Genomic DNA, 27,415 nt, shown 5'->3' with positions numbered 1-27,415 from the left:
ATCTTCGCAATTTCAAGAGTGCTGCATCCGTCTGCAAGACATCTCACAATTTTATACTTTTCAAAGTCTGTCAGATCTCTCTTCTGACTCATTTTGCCAGAGGAAAAGAGGTTGCCTAATAATTATGCACACCTGATATAGGGTGTTGATGTCATTAGACCACACCCCCTCTCATTACACAGATGCACAGCACCTGATATACTTAATTGGTAGTAGGCTTTCAAGCCTAAACAGCTTGGAGTGGGACAACATGCATTAAAAGGATGTTGTGGTCAAAATACTCACTTGCCTAATAATTCTGCACTCAGTGTATATATATATATATATATATATATATATATATATATATATATATATGGAGCAAGGGGACATAAAATAAACAGTCAAGGGCACTTGAGGTATAGCAGGTAAACATGAAATAAACAGTATAAACAATAAACTAATAGCTGTTAAGGTGAGGTAGTGCGGAATAGTGCAAATGAGCGAGGTAAAGTTAAATGTGCAGTCCCTGAGTTCAGTGTGCAAATGAATGTTGAGTGTGTGTTGGGGGGGGGGACTGTGAGGGTGACATGATGTCAGATGCTGAAGGGGGGGGCAAGGGGGGGTGTGAGCAGAATCTGTGGCAGATGGGGGAGGAGGGGCAGAACAGGGAGGGAGTTGAGCCTCCTGACCGCCTGGTGAAAGAAACTGTTCTTGAGCCTGCTGGTTTTGGCCCGGAGACTCCGCAGTCTCCTCCCTAACGGCAGTAGGCTGAAGAGGCTGTGAGATGGGTGGGTGGGGTCACCTGCAATCCTGATGGCTTTGCGGGTGAGACGGGAGTTATAGATATCCATAGCAGAATGAAGAGGAGGGGGCTCAGCACACATCCTTGGGGGGCCCCCGTGTTCAATGTGATGGTGCTGGAGGAGTTGCTGCCGACCCGTACAGCCTGTGGTCTCCCCATCAGGAAGTCCAGCAGCCAGTTGCACAGGGAAGTGTTGAGTCCCAGCTGGTCCAGTTTATGAATGAGCTGCTGAGGAATGATTGTGTTGAATGCTGAGCTGAAGTCTATGAACAGCATTCTGACGTACGAGTCTTTTGTCTCCAGGTGGGTGAGGGCTAAGTGGAGGGCAGTGGAGATGGCGTCATCGGTCGAACGGTTGGACTGATATGCAAACTGAAAAGGGTCCAGGGCGGGGGGGAGGGCAGACTTGATATGCCGCATGACTAGCCGCTCGAAGCACTTCATGAGGATGGGAGTGAATGCAACCGGGCGGTAATCATTGAAGCAGGAGGGAGACAGCTTCTTCGGGACCTGGATGATGGTGGTGGCTTTGAGGCACATGGGAACAACAGCCTGGCTCAACGAGATGTTAAAGATGTCTGTAAAGACATCTGTGAGCTCATCGGCACAGTCTCTCAGGACACGACCAGGAATGTTATCAGGACCCGGGGCTTTCCGTGCATTTGTCGTCCTGAGAGCTCTCCTCACGCTGTCTGGGGACAGCGTCAACACCTGGTCGCCGGGAGGTGGTGGGGTCTTCTGTGCCGTGGTGCTGTTGTCTGCCTCAAAGTGAGCAAAGAAGTTGTTCAACTGATTCAGCAGAGAGGTGGAGTTGTCACAAGTCTGCGGTGAGGGCTTGTAGTCTGTGATGGTCTGAATCCCCCGCCACAGGTTCCTGGTGTCTCTGCTGTCGTTGAAGTAGTCAGCAATGTTCTTGGAATACTGTCTCTTGGCCACCCTGATGCCTCGTGACAGGTTGGCCCTAGCTGTCCTCAGGCCCACCTCGTCCCCAGCTCTGAAGGCGGCATTCCGAGCCCTCAGGAGCCTGTGGACTTCCCCCGTCAGCCATGGCTTCTGATTGGCCTGACTGGAGATGGTTCTGGTGACTGTAACGTCGTCCATGCACTTCCTCATGTAGGCAGTGACGGTCTCCGTGTACTCCTGGAGATCTGTGGTGTTGTTGTAGGTGGCCGCCTGTCTGAACATGCTCCAGTCAGTGGTGGAAAAACAGTCCTGGAGTGCCTCTGAGGACCCCTCTGGCCACATACATACCTGCTTTGTATCTGGTTTGGTGACTTTAACCAGCGGCTTGTATGCTGGCATTAGCGTAACAGTGGAGTGATCTGAGGCCCCAAGGTGGGGGAGGGGTAGGGCTTTGTAGGCGCCTTTATGCATGGTTTAAACATTGTCCAGAGTATTGTTTCCATGTGTAGGAAAGTTGATATGTCCATAGAGTTTTGGAAACACACTCATGGGGTTTGCATGGTTGAAATCCCCAGCCATGATGAGGAAAGCATCTGGGTGGGCTGTCTGCTGCTCACTGATGTGCTGATAGAGTTCATTCAGTGCTTCACTCCTGTTGTTATCGGAGCCGGGAGGGATGTATATTGCTACCAGCAATATGGCTGTAAATTCCCTCAGCAGATAGAATGGCCGGCACTTAATAATTATAAACTCCACCAGTGGTGAGCAGTGTTTGCAGACCATGACAGCATTGCGGCACCAGGCATCACTGATGTAAACACAGAGTCCTCCGCCATGAGTCTCCCCCCCCCCCCCCCCCCCCCCTCGACTAGCGCTCTGTCTGACCGGTAGCATGTTAGCCGGGCCAGCTGAATGGCACAGTCCTGGACGCTGTCATTAAGCCATGTTTCCACAAACATAAGGACACAACACTCACTCACAGACTTAGAAGATGAGCGGAGTAGGCAGACATAATCCAGCTTGTTGTCCAGCGAGCGTACGTTGACCAGAGTGATGGTAGGGATAGCCGGCTGGTGAGGGCTAGCCGCTAGCCTAGCCAGATACCCCCGCGCTTGCCCCTCTTCTGCTTCCGCATGTTCCGCCTGTGGCGCCTCCACTGTGGGCTGGATGCAGGAGTGGGGGTCAGTGATTGATCAGGCTTCCAGAGCAAACCGTAGTCGCATAGCACTTCCACGTCCGCTGGTTTTATATCCGTGAATATAGTTCTGCGGATGTCGAGCAGAAACTCATGGGAGTATGTGCACCTTAAGACTGATGGACGCGACAAAGACGAACAGATACATGCTGTTTTAAAACACGAAAACACCATTCTGTCGGGAGGGAGAGGAGCCACTGCGTGTGTATGCGCCGCCATTTTTGGAAGCGTAATCCAAAAATGAACAATTTAAAAATCACAGAAGTAAATTATACCAAGTGTCTGTACTTTTATATTATTCTACTCTTACCTTTTACAGTTTTTGAAACTGAAACCTCCAAACCGTAACACTAACTAACTAACTAACTAACTAACTAACCCGACTGAAAACAATACCTCGCCCCCTGTTGGACTCCGTCCTGGGCAAGGTAATAATAATAAGAACAAAGTCAAAAGATCCTGAGTGAGAGTAACAATTGGCGCCAGTGCTGCTAGCACAAATTAATAACGTGAAACAAAGATTCAGACTCTTTATAACATCAAGGTCAACTTCTTGTATATTTGAAATATTTACAATCTATCATAGCCTTTGCTAGTTTTTACACAGATCCAAGTGCTAAGATTTGACCTGATACTCAAAGCCAAAGGTGTTTCATTTATTACTAACATTTTCTGTCACGTTTTTAACTGACGTGTTGCTATTATTATACTAAAGTTTATTTTTACTCGCAGGTTCCCACTAACACGGACAGCGTGATGTGTTTCGGGCCTCTGGTTCCAGATGGTTACGCCGTGTGTTACAACCCTCAGCCAGATCATGTTCACTTCTCCATCACCGCCTTCAACTGTTGCGAGGAGACCAACGCTGAGAAACTAGCCGTGACGATCGAGAGCGCCCTCCATGACTTACACAAGTTACTGCAGCCAGCTGCGTAAACACATGAGCTGTAAAACCTTCTCTGTATGCTCCATACCAAATAACATCAACAGACCAGTCAGTCGTAATAAAGGGACATTGGTAATTGGTAAGAAATGATTTTAATTTGGTGTCGGCTTCAGGGGGCGTGTCCTACAGTTTGAATACATTAGAATTCTGATGATGATATACTTAAAACATGATTTATTATTATTTTTTGTTAAACTGCTTATCTCCAAATAGTATTAAGGTGAATGTATCTTTTGAGGTTCTTGTGTAGCTAGCATTAATGTGTGACTAACTACATTAGCCTGACACTAAACATGCCTCGGTGGGTGATTTGGCGTATTTGACGAGCATATGCATTTAAGACCATGAACATGTCTCATCTGATATGAATAAATTCCCCAGATGATGATTTCAGGTTAAAATTCCCAACTGGAATTTGAAAACAAAGCGTAAGTAAAACTTGCTCTCTTTTTTTTTCACTGTTCTCTCTCCCCCACTCAACAAAACGATGACTTTGCTGTCTGAAGTGTTTAAACACACTGTTTATAAAGGATCATTGTAAACTCTGTCATTGGCTTGGGTTTGAAATGTGGCATTAATCATCCTGAACAGCATATTTTATTCGAAATGGTGGTACATGAATGCCTTAATCCACTATTTACTTGGCAGATTGTACATTTGACAGCATCATGGTGATGGCAAAGCATTATGAGTATTATGGCTGAGAAATGCGTGTTTAATTCCACTTTTAAGCAAATAATATGCATCAAATATCTGCTTTCATCTGAAAGTCTCAGCTTGTGTGTGGGATTGTGCTCAGCAAATATTTGTACTTGATATATAAGGGTTATGTTTATACTCATTTTGGGGGGAAAAAAAGTACTTGTGTATTTTGCCAGTTTTTTAATCTAGTGTATTTTTATATAGTGTGGTATTTACCCAAGTCAAAAGAGAAAGAAAGTTTGATAAATCCCTTTTTGCTAATCTGTACCACTTATCCATTATGGTCATGGGAGAATTGGAGCCAATCCCAACTGACTTTGTGTGAGAGGCGGGGGTCTATCACAGGACTACACAGAAACAACCAACCATCACACTCGCATTCACACCTATGGGGGATTTAGAGTAGCCAGTTGACCTTCAATACATGTCTTTGGATTGTAGGAAGAAACCCATGCAGGTGCAGAGTGAACATGCAAACTCTACACAGAAAAACCCCAGTCAGCTGTGAGGTTTGAACCCAGTATCTTCTCACTACTTGCAAAGCACTGCACCACTATGCTGCCCAAAATACTTTGTCCAGCCTAGCTTTGCCAGTAAAACAGCACTGAGTCTCTCCGATAACATTCATCCAGAGCAGGGCATCTGAGCCCATTTCTCCATCCACAATCTCTCCAGATCATCCAGGGTTCTCGGCCCTCTTTTGTGCTCTCTCCTCTTCAGTTCACCCCTCACTGGGATTTTCACTGGAGTTCAGCTCAGGGGACTGAAATGGCCATGGCAGAAGCTCGATTCTGTGCTCAGCAAACCATTTTTGTGTTGATTTGGACATGGGCTTTGGATCATTGTCCTGCTGGAAGATCCAATGATAACCCAGTTTTAGTTTCCTCTCAGAGGAGCCAGATTCTGATTTAAAATGTCCTGGTGTTTCATGGAGTCCATGATGCCGTGGACCGTAACAAGGTTTCAGGGGCTTTGGAGGAAAAACAGCCCCAAAATATCACAGATCTTTCACCATATTTTTTTTTCTGGCCGACCTTCCAAATAATCTGTTGACATGGAGGTGGAGTCTGATGGTGATTTTGGAGACTTGGAAACCTTAAGATTTAACTTTTTCTTGTAATTCACCAACAGTGATCCTTGGGAAATTTTTGCCTCTTTTACTCTCTTCCTCACTGTACATGGGGGTAAAATAAACTTGGTTCCTTTTCCAGGTGAGTTTGTAACAGTTCCTGTTGGTGTCCACTTTTTTATTATTGCCCTAACAGAACATAGGAAATAGACATTTTCAGGCGATGAGCTATTTTTTTTTTTATCACCATTCCCTGACTTGTGAAGGTCAACACACTTCTCGCTCATTTGGTTTGTGTCTCTCTTATCTTTCCCATGTTGATGTTGAGGGAATTTGGCTTCTATGTCACCTCATATTTGTTCTCCAGTTAATCAGGAAGTCATGGATTACAGCTTGAAAGTTCCAACACACTCCAATCAACTCAAACATGCTGTACAATTTAAATGGAAACATGCTTCAGTTACACTGTGTTCACTATCATTTCCAGGGGTGCCAATAATAGTGGCACGTGTGTTTTTGTTGAAGATAATATTTTTGATGAGGGATTTGTTTTTCTCTGAATAAATTTACTTCAATTAAAGGTTGGATTTTTCTCTTTTTTTCAGTGGGAGAGAAAGTGACTTCACCAAAAGGTGGATTTCTTCTAACTCTTTTTACTGATCATTGGGGGGCAATAATTGTGGAGGGCTCTGTATAACTGCAAACAATGAGGGTTTGAGCACTACTTTAAGTTTAGTGAAATAGCGTAAATGCCCCCTATTCAGTATAAGCACCATATTTTGTACCTTTCTCACTGGACTGCACTGAGAATGTCTTAAATTTGGAACGATCAGAAAAAGTTGCAGGAGTAACTCTGAAAATAGATTTTCTTTTTCCTTTAATGATAATCTGGTTATAGAAATATAAAAATGACAGAAACTTGGTATTACAAAATGTAGCTTGTCAAATGTTTTAAAAATGCGTAAAAGGTTTATATACCAGAAAATCCAGCTAAATGCACTGATCACAAGGGGTCCAGGCACTACTTTACTATCTAAAAACAGCTACACTGCAACCCCACTGTAGGTACAGCCACCCTTTTAGAACTACAAATCCCATCAACCAACTTCCACGATGACCTACATCACGCCTGGGCGGGATTACCTACGTCACATCCTCCCTGAGTCCATAAGTGACTCAACCACACTTCTGTCTTTCTCTTTGGCGTGGATGTGACTTGGGTCACACAGACATAAAGAGGCATTCTCTCACCGGACCGTCCGAAACCACAACTTCTGCCTGGCAAGAAAGGAGATTCAGTGCGTTTTCGTTTACCACTGGCCACGGTAAAACTACTTAAATCGCGCCATCTCACTCAGATTGAGTTACAACCGGTTTTTATTTGTTCATTATAAGTAACGTTACGACTGCAGCCCAAAGCAGTTAATTAAAAGTTAGAAGCGACCAGATTCCTTCTGACTTAATCGCTGTGCACATTGTTTGATCAGAGACTTTTCCTCACGAACGCTGAAGTTCGGACCAAGAAATTCTCTGCGCTTTCACGGAAGCCTCCACGACCTCTGTGAACTCCAGAAGTTTTGGAACATCTCTGCATTCTTGTATAGAAGCAAGATACTGGAAGTAAGACTGGCATTTTGGGAAAAACTAGTCTTAGGAATTAGCTTTATGAAGTAGTGTGAATTTAAACTCAGGAACTGTTTAATTGTGCACACTATAGACCGTGTTAAATTGATCATTGTTCTATGTGTCCTCTCAGTTGTTTTAATAGATAGGTGTTGCATGCCCTTTTTCCTATCCTTTCTAACACCTTTAATTTCATTATTACACATATTTTGTCCTCATCAAGATTTCAGTGGATTTAGTAATGTTATAAGCTAGTGAATTAGCAATCTGGGCTAACCCCTTTGTTCTCAAGAAGCCACGAGGTGATCTCACCTCCCCCCACACCTCAGATACACACACACACATAAATCACTGATGACCATTTGAATGTATTAAACTACTATTACCCATTTTTTATCATTGTTATAATAAATTCAATTATTCTGAAACTGTGATTGTTTTTGCTGATATATCCTTGAAGTCACACAATCTCAAAGACCTCCAAATTGCCTTTATCCACGGTGTATGTGAGTGCTATTGGCTGTCTATGTAGTACGGTAAGTAATACATTGTTGCTGCATTGGTAGTGATCATAATAATCTGGAATATACCATAATTTAGTTGTTTGGTAATTTATTATTAAGCACCAAAATTAATGGTATTATTAATGAGACTGATTTAATGAGACTGATTGCACCCACACCACTATAACAAATTCCTTAGGCAGTGTCCAAATAGTTAGTTATACCAAAAAGTTTGTAATACTGAAATGGACTCACTTTTCACACCAAACACTCAGGTTATATACGCGAAATTTTAGGCACATTCTCCTTATCATGAATTTCTCCTTCCGAGTCAATATCACAGTTCACTGACTGAGTTAAAGGATCATGAACAGAGGCGATTTCTTCATCTGTTATGGAAATAATGGAGGTTACTGGTGTATCGTTGTTCAGTGTCCACCTACTGACTCGCACTGTTTTGTAAATCTTCACCATTCAGTTCATTCATGTCTTGCAAATCACCAATGAGGTCATTTATGTCACGCCACTGGGCTGGGCTGGGGGTATTAAAATGCTACCGGTACACTCTAACTAGGTGTTAAGTTTAGTGGTATCATCAGTCATTTCATCCTTTTATCGGTCCTTTGATAAGATAAGCCTTTATTGTCATTCTAACATGTACAACAAAACTGTAGGTGCTCCAACTGATTAGTGCATATTATTAAGAATATTAGAAAAATGAACACATTTAAAACACAGTCACCCATTAAAAAACACGTTTAAAAACCAGCACAATCAATACTAAAATAGCAGCAAATTATGTCTGTGGAAGTATATATTGCCCAGTAAGTATATTACACAGATTAGTTGGTGTTCAGAGTCCTGATGGCCCATGGGAAAAACTGTTTTTTAGTCTGTTTGTCCTGGCTTTGATGCTCCTGTATCTCGTGCCAGAAGGCAACAGGCTAACCAGGTGGTGTCCAGGGTGGTATTGGTCACTTGCAATGTTCCTGGCTCTGGAGAGGAAGCGAGAGCTGGCAATGCCTTCCAGTGAGAGCAGAGGGCAGCCAATGATCGTTTCAGCAGTCTTAACCATCCTCTGCAAAACTGTCCTGTCTGTGGCTAAGCAGCTGGCATACAACACAGTGATGCAGTACGCTAGTATGGTGGAGCAGTAGAAGGAATCTGTCCCTCTAAGTTACATGTCGGTCCTGGGATCAAGATGCTGACCTCTTCTGCTCCTTGGACCTGCCTGATCCATCCTGGTGCCCTGTTTCTGGTTGGAGTCTCATCGCATTGCTCCTGTGGAGGACAGCCCCATGTGGATAGTTGAAAGTCACACTTGGAGGACACTCTGGACACTTACAGTAATGTTTTTATGGCTGAGGACTACAGTTGACTTGCTAACTTTAGGACTGCAGTTGCCATGAACAGTTTTGCACTCAAGTTTCCATCAATGAAGAGTTTATAACATCAACGAAACTGTCTTCATGTTAAAACTGTTAATGTTATAGTCATGCTGTCTGTTGTTGCCCAAATGAGGATGGGTTCCCTTTTGAGTCTGGTTCCTCTCGAGGTTTCTTCCTCATGTCATCTGAGGGAGTTTTTCCTTGCCACCGTCTCCACAGGCTTGCTCATTGGGGATAGATTAGGGATAAAATTAGCTCATGTTTTAAGTCGTTCAAATTCTGTAAATCTGCTTTGCGACAATGTTTATTGTTAAAAGCGCTATACAAATAATCTTGACTTGACTAGAAGGACACCAGCAGCTTCTCTTCCAATCTGTTCTTTTTGAGCACTCTCAAGAAATAGAGTTGCTGCTGGGCCTTTTTCACCACTGCTGTCATGTTGACAGACCAAGAGAGGTCCTCTGTGATGTAGTTTCCCAGGAATTTGAAGGAGGTGACAGTCTTCACCCTATCCCCACTGATATAGAGTGGGGCAGGTTCAGCTTTGTGCTTCCTAAAGTCAATGACTATTTCTTTGCATTTTTTTGGTGTTGAACACCAATTTGTTCCTGGCGCACCACTCCACTAGCTGCTGCACCTCATCCCTGTAGGGTGACTCATCATCTCCAGTTATGAGCCCCACCACAATAGTGTCATTTGCAAACTTAATGATTATGTGGGTGGGAGTGCAGTCGTAGATGTATAGGAGTGGCCTCAGCATGCAGCCTTGTGGAGAGCCAGTACTGAGTGTTAGGGTGGTCAGAGCAGTGTGGAGAGCTATGGAGATGGCATCGTCCATAGATCTATTTGCTCTGTATGCAAACTGGTGGGAATCGAAGGTTAGAGGAAGACAGGCTTTGATATGGTGGGAGATGAGTCTTTCAAAATATTTCATAACTACAGATGTAAGTGCAGTGGGTCTGTAGTCACTGAGGTTGCTGATGATTGGCTTTTTGGGGACAGGGATAATGGTAGCCGATTTGAGACAGGGTGGGATGGTGGCTTGCATCAAGGAAAGATTGAAGAGCTTGCTAAGGACCCCTGAGAGCTAGTCAGCACAAGCCTTGAGTACTTTGCTGAGTACTCCATCTGGTCCAGCAGCTTTCCTTGGATTCATTGACCTCAGTGCACACCTCATTTGGTGTTCAAGGTGCATGAATGTGTGTGTACTTTTGGTCAGTGGGGGTAGTGTGACCGTGTGGGGCCTTGACACCTCAAAATGAGCAAAGAACTGGTTCAATTCCTCAGCCATTGAGGTGTCAGCACTGACAATCACAGGGGATCTGCTTTTGTAGTTGGTTAAATGTTGTAATCCCTGCCACACTTGCCATGGATTGTTATGGTTTAGGTCAGGGGCCACCAAACTTTTTTTCTCTGGGGGCCACATTGTCATTCCTGACTGTGATGGGGGGCCGGGGTCAGGTCAGCTATATAACATAGAATTGTATGACCCAGACAAATATGACCACCAGCAGGCCTCATTGTGTAGTAGAGATTACTAGCCTGGCACAGCCATCCCCACTACTATATCCACACTACTATATCAACACTTGATTCCTGGCACATATTTGTTTATCTTTACTAGTAGTTTGCAAAAGTAGTAATCGAGTCTTCACACTTTTTTTAAATTTGAAATACCACAGATATTCCATTTATTTATTTTCTAATAAAAATATCAAAGCTGTCAAGGTAAGAAACATCTGCCTAGTTGAGGTGATTGACACTGGCAAAGAAGAGTGAAAAATTATAAATTGTAGGTAGGCCTGTTGATATTAGTAATAATATTAATAATAATTGTGTGCAGCACTTAATAAAGGTCAAATAAATAGGCCTATAAAATGAATACATTTAAAAAAAACAGTGAAATTATAATAATATGAGCAATAGATCAACTAGCCAGCTCTTATGCCTATCCATTTGAGCATGTTCAGTAAAAATTTTTTAGGTCAAGGTGAAAATGAAATGAGCAGTAGGCCATTTACAGGTCAAAACTAAAGCATAATACAGAATAACGGGAATCAAAATCAGTAGTATACGTAGGTGAGCTGGATTTGTACTTGTTGATGAATTGTGCTGTCTTTGGGATGGGGTCAGCAACAGCAGTCTCCTCACTTCAGGGTGCCTTCTGGAGCCCTGGCATGGAGGGATGACAGATTGAACACAAGAAGCACCATATTCAGTAAATGACAAGACATGCTGCTGTCTGTTTTTCTCTGTGACATAATTTTATAAAATATGTTGCAAATTAAAAGAGCATTCATATTTCATATGTATTATTTATTAAAATCAGTAATTGTTAATTGTCAGTGTGCTTACCATATCAGTGTGAACTGTGTGCTTGCTTCTGGCTGGTGAGAAGTTCAATGTCTGGTTGCAGTCTAGTGGTCGCCAGTCTCAAGGTCTGATGCAAGTGTTCATCTGTGAGTCTGTTCCTTGTTGGATTCTTGGTTTGCTTCATGCGGGAAAAGGTTTGCTCACAGATGTAGGTGCTGCCAAAAACTGTGGACATTCTGCATTGCATGCTGTTTGATGTTTGGGTAGGTTTCCTCTGGGAGCGCTGCATAGAACTCAATGAGACGGTCAGGCTTGAACACGTCTTTAAGGATATCACAATTCTGCAACTCGGCTAGTTCAAACTGAAGAGAGGGAAGGGCATCATTTATGTCGGCAGCAAAAGGGTTCTGGAACACGCGTATTCCTTTACCATTGACATGAAGCTCGCGGAACCGTGCACTGAACTCTCCCTGCAGCATTTCCAGTGCATCCTTGCACTTTTCGACTGGGAATGGGACAGCTGATTTCTCAGCGCAGTAGCTTTGGGTGGCAGAGAGATGCGTGAAATCCAGCTTTTGGACCTGTTGCACAAGCAGCACTAATTTGACCTCGAACGCTTTTATGTGGGAATACATGTCACTGATTAGCTTCCCTTTGCCTTGGAGCTGCACGTTAAGGTGGTTCAACATTTCAATCACATCAGTTAAAAACGCGAGGTCCTATTTCCATTCTGGCTCGGTCAGCTCTTGTACCATTTCACCTTTAGACTGGAGGAAGGTGTTGATTTCGGGTAGCAGGTCGTAGAAACGGCGCAACACTCTGCCTCGACTTAACCATCGGATTTCTGTGTAGTACAGCACATCCCCGTAAGCAAACTCAAGCTTGGAGAGAAAGGCCTGGAACTGTCTGTGTTTCAGTGCATTTTTCCAGATGTAGTTGACACAGTGCACAACCACCTTCATGACAGACGCCCACTTCAGAACTTTGCAGCATAGCACTTGCTGGTGAATCAGACAGTGGACTTGTAGTGGGGGGGTGAGACCTCGTTCCTCGAATTCGCTGTTCAAGCACCCTACTAGCCCCCTTGTTGTCCCAACCATGCAAGGTGCGCCATCCATGGTGATGCTGGCCAATTTAGACCAGTGTAGATTCAACTCTTCCATTATTTTGCAAACTTGGACAAAAATATCCTCTCCTGTCGTAGTACCTTTGAGACTTTTTAGAGATGCCAGCTCCTCAGATACTTCAAAGCTTGTGCTAACCCCACGAATAAAAATGAGCAGTTGTGCTGTGTCCTGCACGTCATTGCTCTCATCCATGGCCAAAGCAAAAAACTCGAATTCTGATGCTTTCTCATTCAGCTGGTCATACACGTTGTCCCCCAAATCTTCGGTTCGCCTGGTCATAGTAGGTGCGGAGAGACTCACCACGTTGAGCGCATCCTTCTTGTTGAGACACACCTCCTCGGCCACAGCAAGCATGCATACTTTAACAAAGTCCCCATCAGTAAACGCCTTTCCATGGGTAGCTAGTAGGTAAGCTACCTTATAGCTAGCTCGGACAGCAGCCTGGTTGATCTGGGTTTGGCGAAGGAATACATTCTGTTGTGCAGCCAGTCCGCATTTCATCCTCCGAATCCTGTCTTCTCTTGTTTGCCCTCGCAAACTAGCATACTCTTTGTGGCGGGTTTCGTAGTGACGACACAGATTATATTCTTTGAAAACCGACACACTTTCTTTACATACAAGACAAACTGCACGGTCCTTACACTGAACGAAAAAATAATCGGTGATCCACTGTTCTTTAAAAACTCTGCACTCTCTGTCAACTTTTTGCTTACCGCTAGCTAGCCATTTTGCTGTCCTGAACACTGACAGTTCTCTGCGCATGTGCTGCCTGTCACTGCTTGATCGCAGCATATGACAAAAATTTGGAAAATATGAATAGTTCATTTTATAACTAAATATCAATTTTAATTGATAAAATCAACAAAATACAAGATGCAGACATGTTATTATTTGCCAAAAAGCAATTTAAAAAAATAGGCCATGACCACTTTTGGGGATTGCCTCATAGGGCTGGTTCAAGTGGTGGGGGGCAGAGGGGCTGGGGGGCCGGTCAAAGGGAGGTGGTGGGACAGAGTCGGCCCGCGGGCCATAGTTTGATGAACCCTGGTTTAGGTGTTCCTCCACCTTCTTTTTATAGGTCTCTTTGATTCCTCTTGTCAGGTCTGTTCTCACCTTGCTGTACAGGGCCCTATCTCCAGATCTGGAGGCAGAATTGCAGGCATGAAGGAGTGACTGTACTTCCTTTGTTTAGTTGGGATATATGTGGATGTGTTTATTAACCATAGCAATGTCAGTGCAGTCCTTAATGTAGGACAGTACAGTATGCGTTAAAGCCTGCAAGTCTTGTTCAAAGATGCTCCAGTCTGTGAGTGCAAAGCAGTCCTGCAGCTGGTAGAGTGCACCCTCTGGCCAGGTTTTAATAACTCTTGTGTCTGGCTTGGATTTCCTCCTGAGAGGAGTGTATCCTGGAATAAGGAGCAGGGAGAGATGGTCCGACAGGCTCAGATGTGGGAGAGGGACTGCTCTGTAAGCATGTTTCAGGTTAGAGTAGATACAATCCAGTGTATTATTCCCTCTGGTGGAGCACTGTACATACTGTACAAATTTGGGAAAGACTCAGTACGTTTACATGCACATCCAAATCGAGCTGCTGTCAGTAATTGAGCAAAGGGTCCCAGCAGGGGTGCCAGAGAAATCCAATTCTACATGCACACAATGAAATCGAGCTATTGTGTGAGGTGCATTGTGCACCCGAGCCACAGGTGGCGCTACACGCCCCATCGTGTTGGTACACTTCCGGTTGTCGTCATGAAGAGCTATTCAAGAGTATAAACAAACTTATCAGTTCCGTGTTCACAAGAAATTTTACTGGTCTAAATCACTACAAATTGCTCTAATGACAGATTTGATGACATTTCCTGTACATTTTATTTATCTTTTTATTACATCCACCTGCCAAGGGACTACAGGCGGAAATTAGCATGTACTGCTATAACCTGGTACAGACATCTGTCCTTACCACAAGGATAATGTTTAATTTGTACACTGTCCCTTTTAAAAATAAAATAAACTCTAAACTCTAAGAAGAGTGTTTGTAGTTTGTATGTACGAACAGAAATGTTCCTAATAAAGTGGGTGGCTAAGGTGAAGTGTCATGCCGACCGAGGCTGTCGTGTTTCCCGCTTGTGGTCTCGTCACTCGTCACTTCCGGAAGGGGCAGTGCTGAAGTAAGTAGCTGGACTACGTAGCTCGATAGGGTTTACATGCACTAAGTAGCTTGGCAAAAATCGCATAATCTAGGTCGTGTAGCTCGATTGCGAGAAATCAAGTTCGGTTCGATTTCAGTCGAGCTAAGGTGTTTCAATGCCATTTAGAACTTCGATTTCAGTCGAGCTATGGCAGAAATTCGATTTTCTCTATGTGCATGTAAATGCACTCACTGAATTTAAGCAAGCTTGATTGAAGTCACCAACAATGATATGGACTCTGTCAGGATGGGCTCGCAGTTGTCTGTTTACAGAGTCCTGTAAAATAGGCAAGAGCAGTGTTAACGTTAGCATCTGGAGGGATGTAGACAGCTGTGATGATCACTACTGTTAGCTTTAATCACCATTCTCGATAATTGTTAGTGATCACCACTTAAGCGAGGCTTTTTAAGCCTTTGTTTTATGGCGTTAACACATATTGTTAACTTGACTGCGGAATTGAATACCTATTGTTTGTTTTTGGTGGGAAGAGGAGTGCATGGCTCAGGCCAAGTTTACATTAGACCGTATCTGTCTCGTTTTCTTCGCGGATGCACGGTCCGTTTACATTAAACCGCCTGGAAACGGGAATCCGCCAGGGTCCACGTATTCAATCTAGATCGTGTCAGCTCCGGTGCTGTGTAAACATTGAGATACGCGGATACGCTGTGCTGAGCCCTAGCTGGCGTCGTCATTGGACAACGTCATTGTGACATCCACCTTCCTGATTCGCTGGCGTTGGTCATGTGACGCGACTGCTGAAAAACGGCGCGGACTTCCGCCTTGTATCACCTTTCATTAAAGAGTATAAAAGTATGAAAATACTGCAAATACTGATGCAAATACTGCCCATTGTGTAGTTATGATGGTCTTTAGGCTTGCCATCCTTCCACTTGCAAGTGGTAAGTGATATGCACTGAGATCACACACACAGCGGCTCAGTCCCGAATCGTGGCTCGTGCGCTCCACTCGCATGCTCTGTGAGCTGCGCAAGGCCGGAGTGCGCACCCTCCAGAGGGCACTCGCTGTTCAGGGCGGAGTGATTTGGAGTGCAGGATGCCTGCGGAGCCGAGCGTATCCGTGTATTGGCGTTGCTGTGTGCACGCGAATCGTGTATTGGTGTTGCTGTGTGCACACTAATCGTTTTAAAAACGTTAATCTGATGATCCGCTGATACGGTCTAATGTAAACATGGTCTCAGTGTGTCACGTAAGCAGGCGTATGATGGATGTAATTGCAGGAAGAGTATTTATTTACAAACAAGCAGGCAAGCAGTTCAAAAATGTAAGACAAAGGCAGGGTCGTTAAAGGGGCAATGGTCACATGAGGAACAAACAGAATGTTGGAGGCAAAGGCCAAGTTTACATTAGACCGTATCTGTCTCGTTTTCTTCGCGGATGCACTGTCCGTTTACATTAAAACGCCTGGAAACGCTGGGAAACGGGAATCCGCCAGGGTCCACGTATTTAATCCAGATCGTGTCTGGTCCGGTGCTGTGTAAACATTGAGAATACGCGGCTACGCTGTGCTGAGCTCCAGCTGGCGTCATCATTGGACAACGTCACTGTGACATCCACCTTCCTGATTTGCTGGCGTTGGTCATGTGACGCGACTGCTGAAAAACGGCGCGGACTTCCGCCTTGTATCACCTTTCATTAAAGAGTATAAAAGTATGAAAATACTGCAAATACTGATGCAAATACTGCCCATTGTGTAGTTATGATTGTCTTTAGGCTTGCCATCCTTCCACTTGCAAGTGGTAAGTGACGCGCATGCCCGATATGCACTGAGATCACACACACAGCGGCTCAGTCCCGAATCACTGCTCATGCACTTCACTCGTGCTCTCTGTGAGCTGCGCAGGGCCGGAGTGCGCACCCTCCAGAGGGCACTCGCTGTTCAGGGCGAAGTGATTTGGAGCGCAGGATGCCTGCGGAGCCGAGCATATCCATGTATTGGCGTTGCTGTGTGCACGCGAATCGTGTATTGGCGTTGCTGTGTGCACGCAAATCGTTTTAAAAACGTTAATCTGATGATCCGCTGATGCGGTCTAATGTAAACCCCACCAAAGAGGAAAGGCCAAGTCTAAATACACAAAACAAAGTCAAAACCAGAAAGGCAATACACAGGTAACAAGGCTTGGTAATGTGAGACACTCAGTACAGTGTGTATACTTTGCTAAGTTGGTGTGTTTAGAGAGTCATTATAAGTGCGCTGTGATTGTGCTCTAATCTGGAACAGGTGCATAGTAGTTAGTCCTAATGGTGCTCCGAGCACCAACATGCGTAGATGTGACACAGTGATTTGTTTTTTTGAAGACTCTGACTCATTGCCACTAAATGCAGGCAACACAAACTTAGGTCATTATATGTGAAAGTTCACAGTAAAAGATTCTGTTATAGTGAGGTTGTAGTGTTTAATTATAGGGCTAATTCATTTTAAACTTTTTTCCAGTATGATGCACTGAAGACTGCTTTAAAGTATGAGAACGATCAAACAGAAGCGGCCTTCCAACAATTTGTGAAATATTACATTTTTAATGACAATTTGGTTGTACAAATACATTAATGGCATTTAGCAGACGCTCTTATCCAGAGCAACATACCCAGAACAGCCTAGGGAGCAGTTGGGGGTTAGGTGCCTTGCTCAAGGGCACTTCAGCCATTCCTGCTGGTCTAGGGAATCAAACTGGGACCTTTTGGTCCCAAAGCTGCTTCTCTAACCTTTTAGAGACCACTACAAAAACATTAGTGCCATAAAACCTTGATTGCCAATTGTGATTAAAAAATAAAGCTGAAAGCAGTAATGGCAACAGAGGTGGACAAAGTATCCAACTTCATTACTTAAGTGAAAGTACAGATCCCACTGGTCAAATGTGACTCTGATACAAGTGAAAGTTATACTGTCAAATTTTTACTTAAGTTAAAGTACTGAAGAACTTGCTTTTAAAAATACTTAAGTATTAAAAGTAAATCTTCTGTCAATACATTGTTGTATTATTGCCACAATGCTTACAAAACCTAATGCCTCTGAAGCAACAGACTGGATTATTTTGTGAATTCACAAAATTAATGCATGCTGTGCATCATGGTGGTTTAACGTTAAGCTAGCTAGTCAGTGAAACTCCACCCGACATGCTAGCAAAATCTTTTCAAACTCAAATTCATATTGGGTAGCTTATGTCATGAGAAAAGAAAGATTTCTACATTCTGTTTATTTGCCAAGATTATGCTAAAACATATTTCTGAAAGGACTTCAGATAGTTAACGTAATTCATGTTAGTGTAACTCCGTGTTTACATGCTAACTAACAGTGTCCAAGTTAACTAGCTATGTGTTAACGTTAGCCGTGGACAAGGCGACGGCAACTTGGCGGGCAAATCCATTTGACTAACCAGACTGCATAGCTATTGCAACATTATCGTTAGCTCTAAAAGCACAGACAACTTCACTGCAAGCTTTCTCTTGGAATAAAACGCTTACAGACCTCAATATGCTTCCGCTGGTTGGATGGCGAGTTTTTGTAGGCCGTGATGTGGTTCGTTTTAGGGAAACAAAGCAAACATTTAAAATGAAAACTCTTTATTCCTTTCAGAAAACTGAAACATGGGTTCTAGGTATGGCCATGGGTGCGTTCATTCCCCAGAAGAACCGCCTCCTTCCATTCTGCCATCAACTGATCGTGTTCAAATAATGCTGTGGAGAAATCACTGAACTTGATTTTATACAGTCTACGGCTGTGACGTGGCCCTAGTGATTACTGATAGACTGTCTCAGTGTCACCTGCGAATAAACAATCACGTTTTAGAAAAGAAAAGAAAAAAAATCCACTTTCAAAGCCGCTTCATAGTAACGAGCAATGAGGATCTTGATAGAAATGTAGTGGAGTAAAAAGTACGATATTTGCCTTTCAAATGTAGTGAAGTTAGTCACAAATTAAAAAAAAAAAAAGTACAGATACTCAAAAAGTGTACTTAAGTACAGTACTCAAGTAAATGTACTTCATTACTGTCCACCTCTGAATGGCAATGACTCCAGGCACAACACCAACATTTCCACTGCTATTGTACGAAACCATGACCACCCTGATCAACGCTATGCTTTGAGTACGCATTTGAAGTTTAATAATGATCAGACATGAGCTGTTTTTTTCCCTAATAAATTATGTACACACACATACTCACCAGTCACTTTATTCAGAACCCCCATCCACCTGTTGTTTTATGAAGTTCTCTAATATGCTAATCCTTTTACATCTGCTTTTTTTTCCCCCCCTAATAAATTATGTACACACACACTCACCAGCCACTTTATTCGGAACCCCCATCCACCTGTTGTTTTATGCAGTTCTCTAATATGCCAATCCTTTGACAGCAGCACAATACATAAAATTGGGCAGATACAAATCAAGAGCTTCTGTTAATGTTCACTTCAAACATCAGAATGGGAAAAATTGTGATCTCAAAGTGTGTCTTTCACTGTGGCATGGGTGTTGGTTTGAGCCAGATGGACTGGTTTGAGTATTTCAGAAACTGCTGATCTCCTGCAGGGCTCAAAATTCTTTTTTTTTTTTCACCAGCCAGCCGGACTAGTTACCTTCCAAAGTAACTTGCCAAACAGAAAATCAACTAGCCAAAATTTGTTCATGTATGAATTTTACTTCTGTCAAAAATAACACAAAAGAAAGTAGTTACCATTGTTCATGACTAATGTGCATTTATTTCAAGACCCGAGTATTTTGATACTTGTTAGTTTTTTTTCTTTTTTATCAAGCATCTAATTTTTTAGGTTTGTTTACCTGACATGTTTCGACGTACGACTGTCGTCTTCCTCAGAGTGTCACCGGATGTTATTGGTGACGCATCTTTTATCAGCTGATGTTTCCGAAGGCATGGCCTTCCTGTCTGGATTGACAGGTCGGTCACGCCTTCTACTGTCAGTTCGTCCCCTGCAAGATGGCACTCCAGGTATGGGAGAGCATGTATGCTCCCTCATCTCGGTTGATGGTCCTCGGACTTCGCTTACGGATCTCTATGGCCTCCCTGATCCAGCGCTGATGTTTATTATCTTCTGTGCAGATGACTCTGGCATTCCCCCAGTCCATAACATGATTTTCCCTTTTACAGTGATCTGTTATAGCTGACTTATAATTTTCCTGTTGTGCCTTTTCTTTTATTGTTCGGGTTTGTCTTGTAGCTGTCTCCTTTTCACACTCTTTCTTATGTTCATTTTTTCTTGTGTTGAAACTCCTTCCTGTCTCCCCGATGTAAGTTTTATTGCATAATTGGCATGAAATCTCATATATGGTGTTGCATCTGTTGTCCGGATGTATTCTGTCTTTGGGGTGAACCAGGATCTGACGGAGTGTTGTGTGTGGTTTGACAGGTGTGTTAATGTTGTATTTCCTCATTGCTCTTTGAATGCGTTCCGTTATTCCTCTGATGTATGGTAATGTCACTACTCCCCTGTGTTCTTGTTTGTTGGTTTGTTTTTTCTCTTTCTTCTGTGTTTTATTGTTTTTGACCTGTTCCTCCCCTTTGGATATTGCCCATTGTGGATATTGACATGCCTTCAGTGCGTGTTGTATATGTTGTTCTTCCTGTTCTTTGTCCTGTGCATCTGTAATTATTGCTGCGCGTTCATGCAATGTTCTAACTACGGATATTTTGTGCATTATGGGGTGTTCGGAAGTCCAGTTTAAATATTGGTCGGTGTATGTGGGTTTCCTGTGTACTTTTATTTTTATATCCCCCTCTTCTGTGTGATGTATTTTTAAGTCCAAAAATGCTATTGACTGCTCCGTTTCCTCTTCATGTGTAAATTTTATATTGCCGGTATTGTCTATAGTATTGAGATGGTCGGTGAGTTGTTGAGTGTGTCCCCTCTTTACTTTTTCCAATATGTCGTCCACATACCGTTTCCAGAGTGTTGGCCTGTATTCCACTGGTATTGTAGTGAGTGCTTTCTGCTCCAGGTCTTCCATGAAAAAGCCGCACATGATGGCTGATAGTGGGTCTCCCATGGCAAACCCTTCCTTTTGTCTGTAAATTGTGTTCCTGAACTGAAAGTATGTGGATGTGGCGATGAATTGAAGGAGCTGAGTGATGTCTTGTACGGTGAGGTTTGTGCATTTCTTGAGCGTCCTATCTGTTTTTAATTTGTCTTGTACTATCTGTATGGTGGCTTCCGTGGGTGTTCTGGTGAAAAGAGATATGACATCATGTGAAATGAAAACTTCGTCTTGTTGCATTTTTATGTTTTTTAGTTCTTCTGCCAGTTGTTTTGAGTTTTTGCAGTGTTGGTCTGTGAGTCCTAGTAATGGTTTAATTATTTCGGTGAGTGCTTTTGATAAGTTGTATGTAACTGAACCAATGCTATCTACTATGGGGCGTAATGGTGTTCCTGGTTTGTGTATTTTTGGTGTGCCGTAAATCCTGGGGATGACATTGGCTGTGGGTACTAAATGATTATATGCCTGTTTATCTATTTTATTTTCATCAAGTAGTGGTTTGAGTCATGCTTTTAGCTTCTTTTTCTTGTCTTCTGTTGGGTCTTTTCTTAATATCTCGAAGGCATTGTCACTGAGTAATTCCCTCATTTTGTATTCATATTCTTCGGTGTCCATGATAACTACTGTTCTGCCTTTATCTGCTGGGAGGCTTGTGATGTCTTTATTTTTTGCTAATGTTTTCATGGCTTTGGCTTCCTGTTTGGTGATGTTACTGGGTGGTGGTTTGGCCGTTTTCAATATACCAGCTATTGTGTTTCTTAGTGCTGCTTTTTGTCCCTGATCCTGTATTTTCTCACATGCTAATTCAGTTGCCAGAATGAATTCATTGTGTGGTATGTTGTTCGGTGTGACAGCGTAGTTGAGTCCTTTTGCTAATATACTGCGTTCTGCTTGTGAGAGTTTGTACCTTGATATGTTGTGAATCCATTTGTCGTTGATGTGTGCGTGCTCCGGTTCTGCCTTCTTTTTCTGTGCGATGAGTCTGTCCAGTTTTCGGATTTGTGGGGTTTTTGTCTCTGTGAATTCCTGCTCGTGTATGTCTACCAAATGTCCGTGTATTGCTATTTCCATTTCCTTGTTTTGGGGAAACCGGCGTTTGAAAGTTTCCGTCTCCCTATGTAGTTCTCTATTGATATTCTTGAGTTTGTCAGTTGTGCACCGTATCCGTTCTTTTACCAGAGTCATCCGCACTTTCCTGATCACCTTTTCCACGTTTCTGGTTGGAATCGGGTTCTTGATGTTCAGGCTGGCCGGTACGACTTCCTCATCCCGGCAGCGCAGATTGAACCTCAGGTGATTCCTGTAGCGTGCCCGTTTCCGTGTCAAACTTTCAAGGCGGCGAAACTCCTTGATGCTTTCATCTCCATAACTTATTCTTAATCTTTCGATTACGTTCATTATGTCTTATATTGAATATTGTTAGTTTTTTTTTCTTTTTTATCAGACATCTAATTTTTTAGGTTTGTTTACCTGACATGTTTCGAAACATGTCAGGTAAACAAATCTAAAAAATTAGATGTCTGATAAAAAAGAAAAAAAAACTAACAATATCCAATATAAGACATAATGAACGTAATCGAAAGATATTTTGATACTGTTGTTAAATACATAAATGAGAACAACACAGAGCACCATAATATAATATCAACAAGTAATAATATATTGGAAAATTTGGCAACTTGGGCCCTGTACTACGAAGCGGGTTTTCTGGCTTACCAGGGTAACTTCGAGAGTAACTTGATCACGTGCAGCGTAACTTCCCGATTAACCCATACTACGAAAGTTGGCTATGTTCAAACCGAGGTATGCTGCCATGGCAACTTACGCTGCATCTCAAACCTGCTCGTCTCAGGTTATGTTCTTGGTTAACCCGAGGTTTCCGATTAACCACACCCTTTTTAAACACCACCTCTCCACCGACACTTCCTCTAGAGACAATGCCAGCGTACCTGGATGACCCGTGCGATATCGGAGCGCAGTTTAGAGATGGGATTTATGGCTCTTTGATGGGATCCGCATCTTTGTGATCCGTTCTTTGAAAAGAGCCGTTCAAAAGACTGGCTCATTTGGCTCTTTTTAAATATTTATTCAGTTTTAAGAAGACAGCATCTAAAGAAGCCAGATCCCTCTGCTTAGACAGTGACATCAATATTTCTGGACATACCTTTTATATAAAGCAACCTAGACTTACATTATTGTAACCCCTAAACGCTCATAAATAACCATTTAAAAACAATGAGGGCTTCAATGAATGTCCATGCAGAACGGCTTTTCTGTAAAAAAAAAAAGAACCCACTCAAGAACATAGTTACCAAGAACGCAAGAATATTTTATAAAAAAAACACTTGTTTTACAAAAATATTTAAGTCTGAGATACAAAATAGATACAACTACAATAAATATAACACAAGAACTAGTTATCACACAAGAACATTTTAATAAAAAAAAACTTTCTATATTAAAAATATTGAAATTGTAACAAAAATAGATACAACTAAACAGTCAGATAAATAGATAAAGTTATAACAAGAACACAAGATTATTTTAATAGGAAAAAACAAAATATTAATGCAAAAAATATATTATTAGAAAAATAGATACAACTAGACAAACAGATAAATAAATAAAATACACAAAAATAGAACAAACAAAATGACGATAGAATAAATTAAATGAACGTCCGTGCAAAGTAGTTTCCCCACAATATTATCATTAATATCACACAACAACATTATAAACTATATACAAAACAATTTGAACTATTAGGCAAACAGATAAAACTTGAATAAATAAAAGGCAAATGAATGCTTGCTTGCACGCGCGCACACACACCCCATTATGAATGATGTTTTTATATATTTCATTTTCACCTGTTGCCAGGTGCGTTTGGCACTGCTGTTGCCTCTGAAATGTTCACAGGACATACACCAACTTAGTCAAAGGGACTGAACAGTCAGTCATCCTAATTCATGTGACTCTGTGCACATATCAGCTTAAGTAGGCTACTCCATGAATTTACCATACCAAATTTTATTCAGGATTTTTCGGACATTAAACAAGCTATATATGACTGGGGCCACGTCGAAGGACCATTTTCTGTGACTTGTGATTGATCATGAAGCTTTCTCTCATCCTATACTTCTGTTCTGGAACATGTAGAAGGGAGAATGTACTTGCGCATTTACCCGATCGGCAATTCGTTGCCAACATGCTTGCCGCTCCTTACTGGCAGCCGCTGTGTTAGATTTTGCTCTTAATGTTGTTTTGAACTCCTCGTAGCTTTGCATTATGACAGCGCATTCTTCCTCCGTGAAGTACGGCGACCGTGCCATTGTGAACAGTGGTGATTTGCGCTGATAACCTCCCCTTTAACGTGAATGCGCATTAACCCTGATTAAGTTAAACCAGGTTCAACAAATCAACTTCATAACTGGCGTCGTAGTACCGTTTAACCCCAAACAAGATAACCAGGTTTTGTCAACCCCGGTTTAGCGGGGGAACCCTGGGTTACTTCTGGGTAGGTTAACCGCCGTTCGTAGTACAGGGCCCTGGTATATGAGTATTGATAGCAAATATACTTACTATCATGACTATAGCACCCAAAATATGTCCAACATGCTTTCTGTATTTAACCATTTATGAGAGAGAAAGCATTAGGAGCTTCATATTGACTAGGACTCAACTTGAAAAAAATTAATTATTCCATAAAAATTGTATCGCAGCCAAGGCCTAGCCTGCACCCACGTTTGCTTATAAGTCCTTTGTCGTTTCTCCTTCTCGTACGCTTTATCGGCGGCCTTTTTCTCCTCCTCAGACCGAGGTCGCTTTGTCCCCGTCTCTGGCGGTTTCTGTACACCTTTCAGAAAATTCCACATCGCAGCGTAGCTTTGGCAGATGTAAACAACAACAAAAACACGTGTTTAAATGGGTGATAATGTGGCCACATCTATTGAATTTGATAACGTGATGTGGCAGCAGGGGCGTGGCCAAGTGGCGGTCTGTGAATGGAGGGCGGAGTCAGGGAAGGTAAGTGGTGGAATCATTGTACCTGATGGGGATTAACCTGTGTTTGTGTGTCTTCCCCAGTGACTGCGCCCTTTTAAAGGAGAGGAGAGCAGAGAAAGGGAGCTCTCCCCAACCAGAACACGTGTGTGTGTGTGTGTGTGTGTGTGTGTGTGTGTGTGTGTGTGTGTGTGCGTGCGTGCGTGCGCGGCTGGGAAGTGATAAAAGGCTGAAAAGCTAGCAATAAATAGTTCATTGAGAACTCACTTCTGGCCTGCCGTGCTTCTGTGCTCCACCCACCTGGTCCAATACTACACGTGATTACCGCGATATTCAACGAGATGCGTTATATGCGTGCGCAGTAGTGAAAAAAACGACAGCCTGACTCATACACGATATGATTCGGAATTCTTCGGTAGTTTCCGTCCTGCCGATAAACACATCGATTAACACAGACACGGCGCACGCTTAATATGTGGCGGCTTTAGTTGACGGTGTCTCTGAATCTTCGTTTCATATATATTTTTTATTTTCAACTAGCCAGCCGGGCTGGCTAGTGCAGGAATTACCTGCCAAATGACAAATTAAGTCGCCTCGGGCGACCGGACCACCGAGAATTTCGAGCCCTGTCCTGGGGTTTTCGCACACAACAGTCTCTAGAGTTTACACAGAATGGTGCCAAAAACGAAAAACATCGAGTGAGTGAGCGACAATTCTGTGGGTGGAAACAAACGCCTTGTTGATAAGAGATGGTCAGAGGAAAATGGACAGACTGGTTTGAGCTTTTTTGCCAGGAAGGACATAGTAACTCATATAATCACTCTTTACAACTGTGATGAGCAGAAAAGCATCTCAGCATACAACAGCATAAGAACACACTGGGTTCCACTCCTGCAGCCAAGAACAGGGATCTTAGAATCAACAACAAGTTCCTATTAATGTGGCCAGTGAGTGTACATGCATACATCAAATGTCTTATGAATTGTACAGATTAAAAAATAACTGGCAAAGTTCTACATAAGGATTTGTGTCATTTGTCCTCATGATTATCTCATTGTTTTTGTTTCAGCATATTTTTGCCACTGTTGTCGCACCCTCTAGAGGATACTTCAAACCAGGTTTAGCAAGGTGCTTCAGACACTCCTCATCGAAGTATATTACAAATTTGGTGGCATCAAATTGACAATTGAGCCTCAATAATTTGAACTATATTGACATAAATATCAGGGCGACAGAATTTCATTAAGACATAATCTTATCATAATCTTATTTGATGTTTCATGTTTACCTGCTATACCTCAAGTGCCCTTGACTGTTTGGTTATTTGAACCAATTTATGTGTGTGTGTGTGTGTGTGTGTGTGTATATATGAGTGTTTAGTCTATGTCTAGTTCATATCTAGTGTTTATAGTGTTTACACTGTTTATATTGTTTGAGTGTTTAGTCTATGTCTAGTTCCTATCTAGAGTGTTTATACTGTTTTTATATTGTTTGTTTGTTTTTTTCAATTATTCTATTTTTATTTATTACATTGCCTGTTTGCACTGTGGGTCAGAGAGGACTGATATTTCATCTGTGCTGTATGTCGAGCATGTATAGCATATTTGACAATAAAGTTGACTTGACTTGACTTATCCTAGACCACTGAGACTGTTTAAATGAACATCCTCTGTCTGTTTAACCCCAATATCAGCCTGGTTTTTTTTTAACACATAAGCAAAAACATCCTGTTAAAGGAAGCACTTTACCCACTAAAACAGATGTGCAAAATTTAAAGTCATGCAATCTATGTGCACCTTAGGACCTTGCAAAATCTTGGTGGTATAATGCTCCATCAAAAGTTTTGGTGTATTACTTGTAACAGTGGAATGAACCAGATATCGTTTTAGGAAACACCAGTTAACCTTAAAAAGAAAATGAAATCTAGGTAGCTATTTAATAAATAGCTAAATTAAATATATGAAATATGGACCACTTTTTATAGTTCTAGAAAATATGCTAGCAATGTGTTACACAGTGGTGCTTGAAAGTTTGTGAACCCTTTAGGATTTTCTATATTTCTGCATAAATATGACCTAAAACAACATCAGATTGTCACCCAAGTCCTAAAAGTAGATAAAGAGAACCCAGTTAAACAAATGAGACAAAAATATTATATTTGGTTATTTATTTATTGAAGAAAATGATCCAATATTACATATCTGTGAGTGGCAAAAGTATGTGAACCTTTGCTTTCACTATCTGGTGTGACCCCATTGTGCAGCAATAACTGCAGCTAAAGGTTTCTGGTAACTGTTGATCAGTCCTGCACACCGGCTTGGAGGAATTTTAGCCCATTCATCTGTACAGAACAGGTTCAACTTTCGGATGTTGGTGGGTTTCCTCACATGAACTGCTTGCTTCAGGTCCTTCCACAACATTTCAATTGGATTAAGGTCAGGACTTTGACTTGGCCATTCCAAAACATTAACTTTATTCTTCTTTAACCATTCTTTGATAGAACGACTTGTGTGCTTAGGGTCGTTGTCTTGCTACATGACCCATCTTCTCTTAAGATTCAGTTCATGGACAGATGTCCTGACATTTTCCTTTAGAATTCACTGATATAATTCAGAATTCATTGTTCCATCAATGATGGCAAGCCGTCCTGGCCCAGATGCAGCAA

General features: G+C 42.4%; 1 protein-coding gene across 1 annotated transcript in view; it reads left to right on the top strand.

Annotated features, from left to right (window-relative positions):
- Positions 1–6,179, top strand: part of cratb (carnitine O-acetyltransferase b) — a 69,756-nt gene extending 63,577 nt beyond the window's left edge. Inside the window, exon 15 of the mRNA XM_060915398.1 lies at positions 3,615–6,179. Coding sequence (XP_060771381.1) covers positions 3,615–3,818 — 204 coding nt within the window. The 3' untranslated portion in view covers positions 3,819–6,179. The remainder of the gene's footprint in view (positions 1–3,614) is intronic.
- The last annotated feature ends 21,236 nt before the right edge of the window (positions 6,180–27,415 follow it).

This window comes from Neoarius graeffei, chromosome 2, assembly GCF_027579695.1.
Source record: "Neoarius graeffei isolate fNeoGra1 chromosome 2, fNeoGra1.pri, whole genome shotgun sequence".
NCBI classification, from domain to species: domain Eukaryota; kingdom Metazoa; phylum Chordata; class Actinopteri; order Siluriformes; family Ariidae; genus Neoarius; species Neoarius graeffei.
This window is presented reverse-complemented; position numbering and strand designations above follow the sequence as displayed.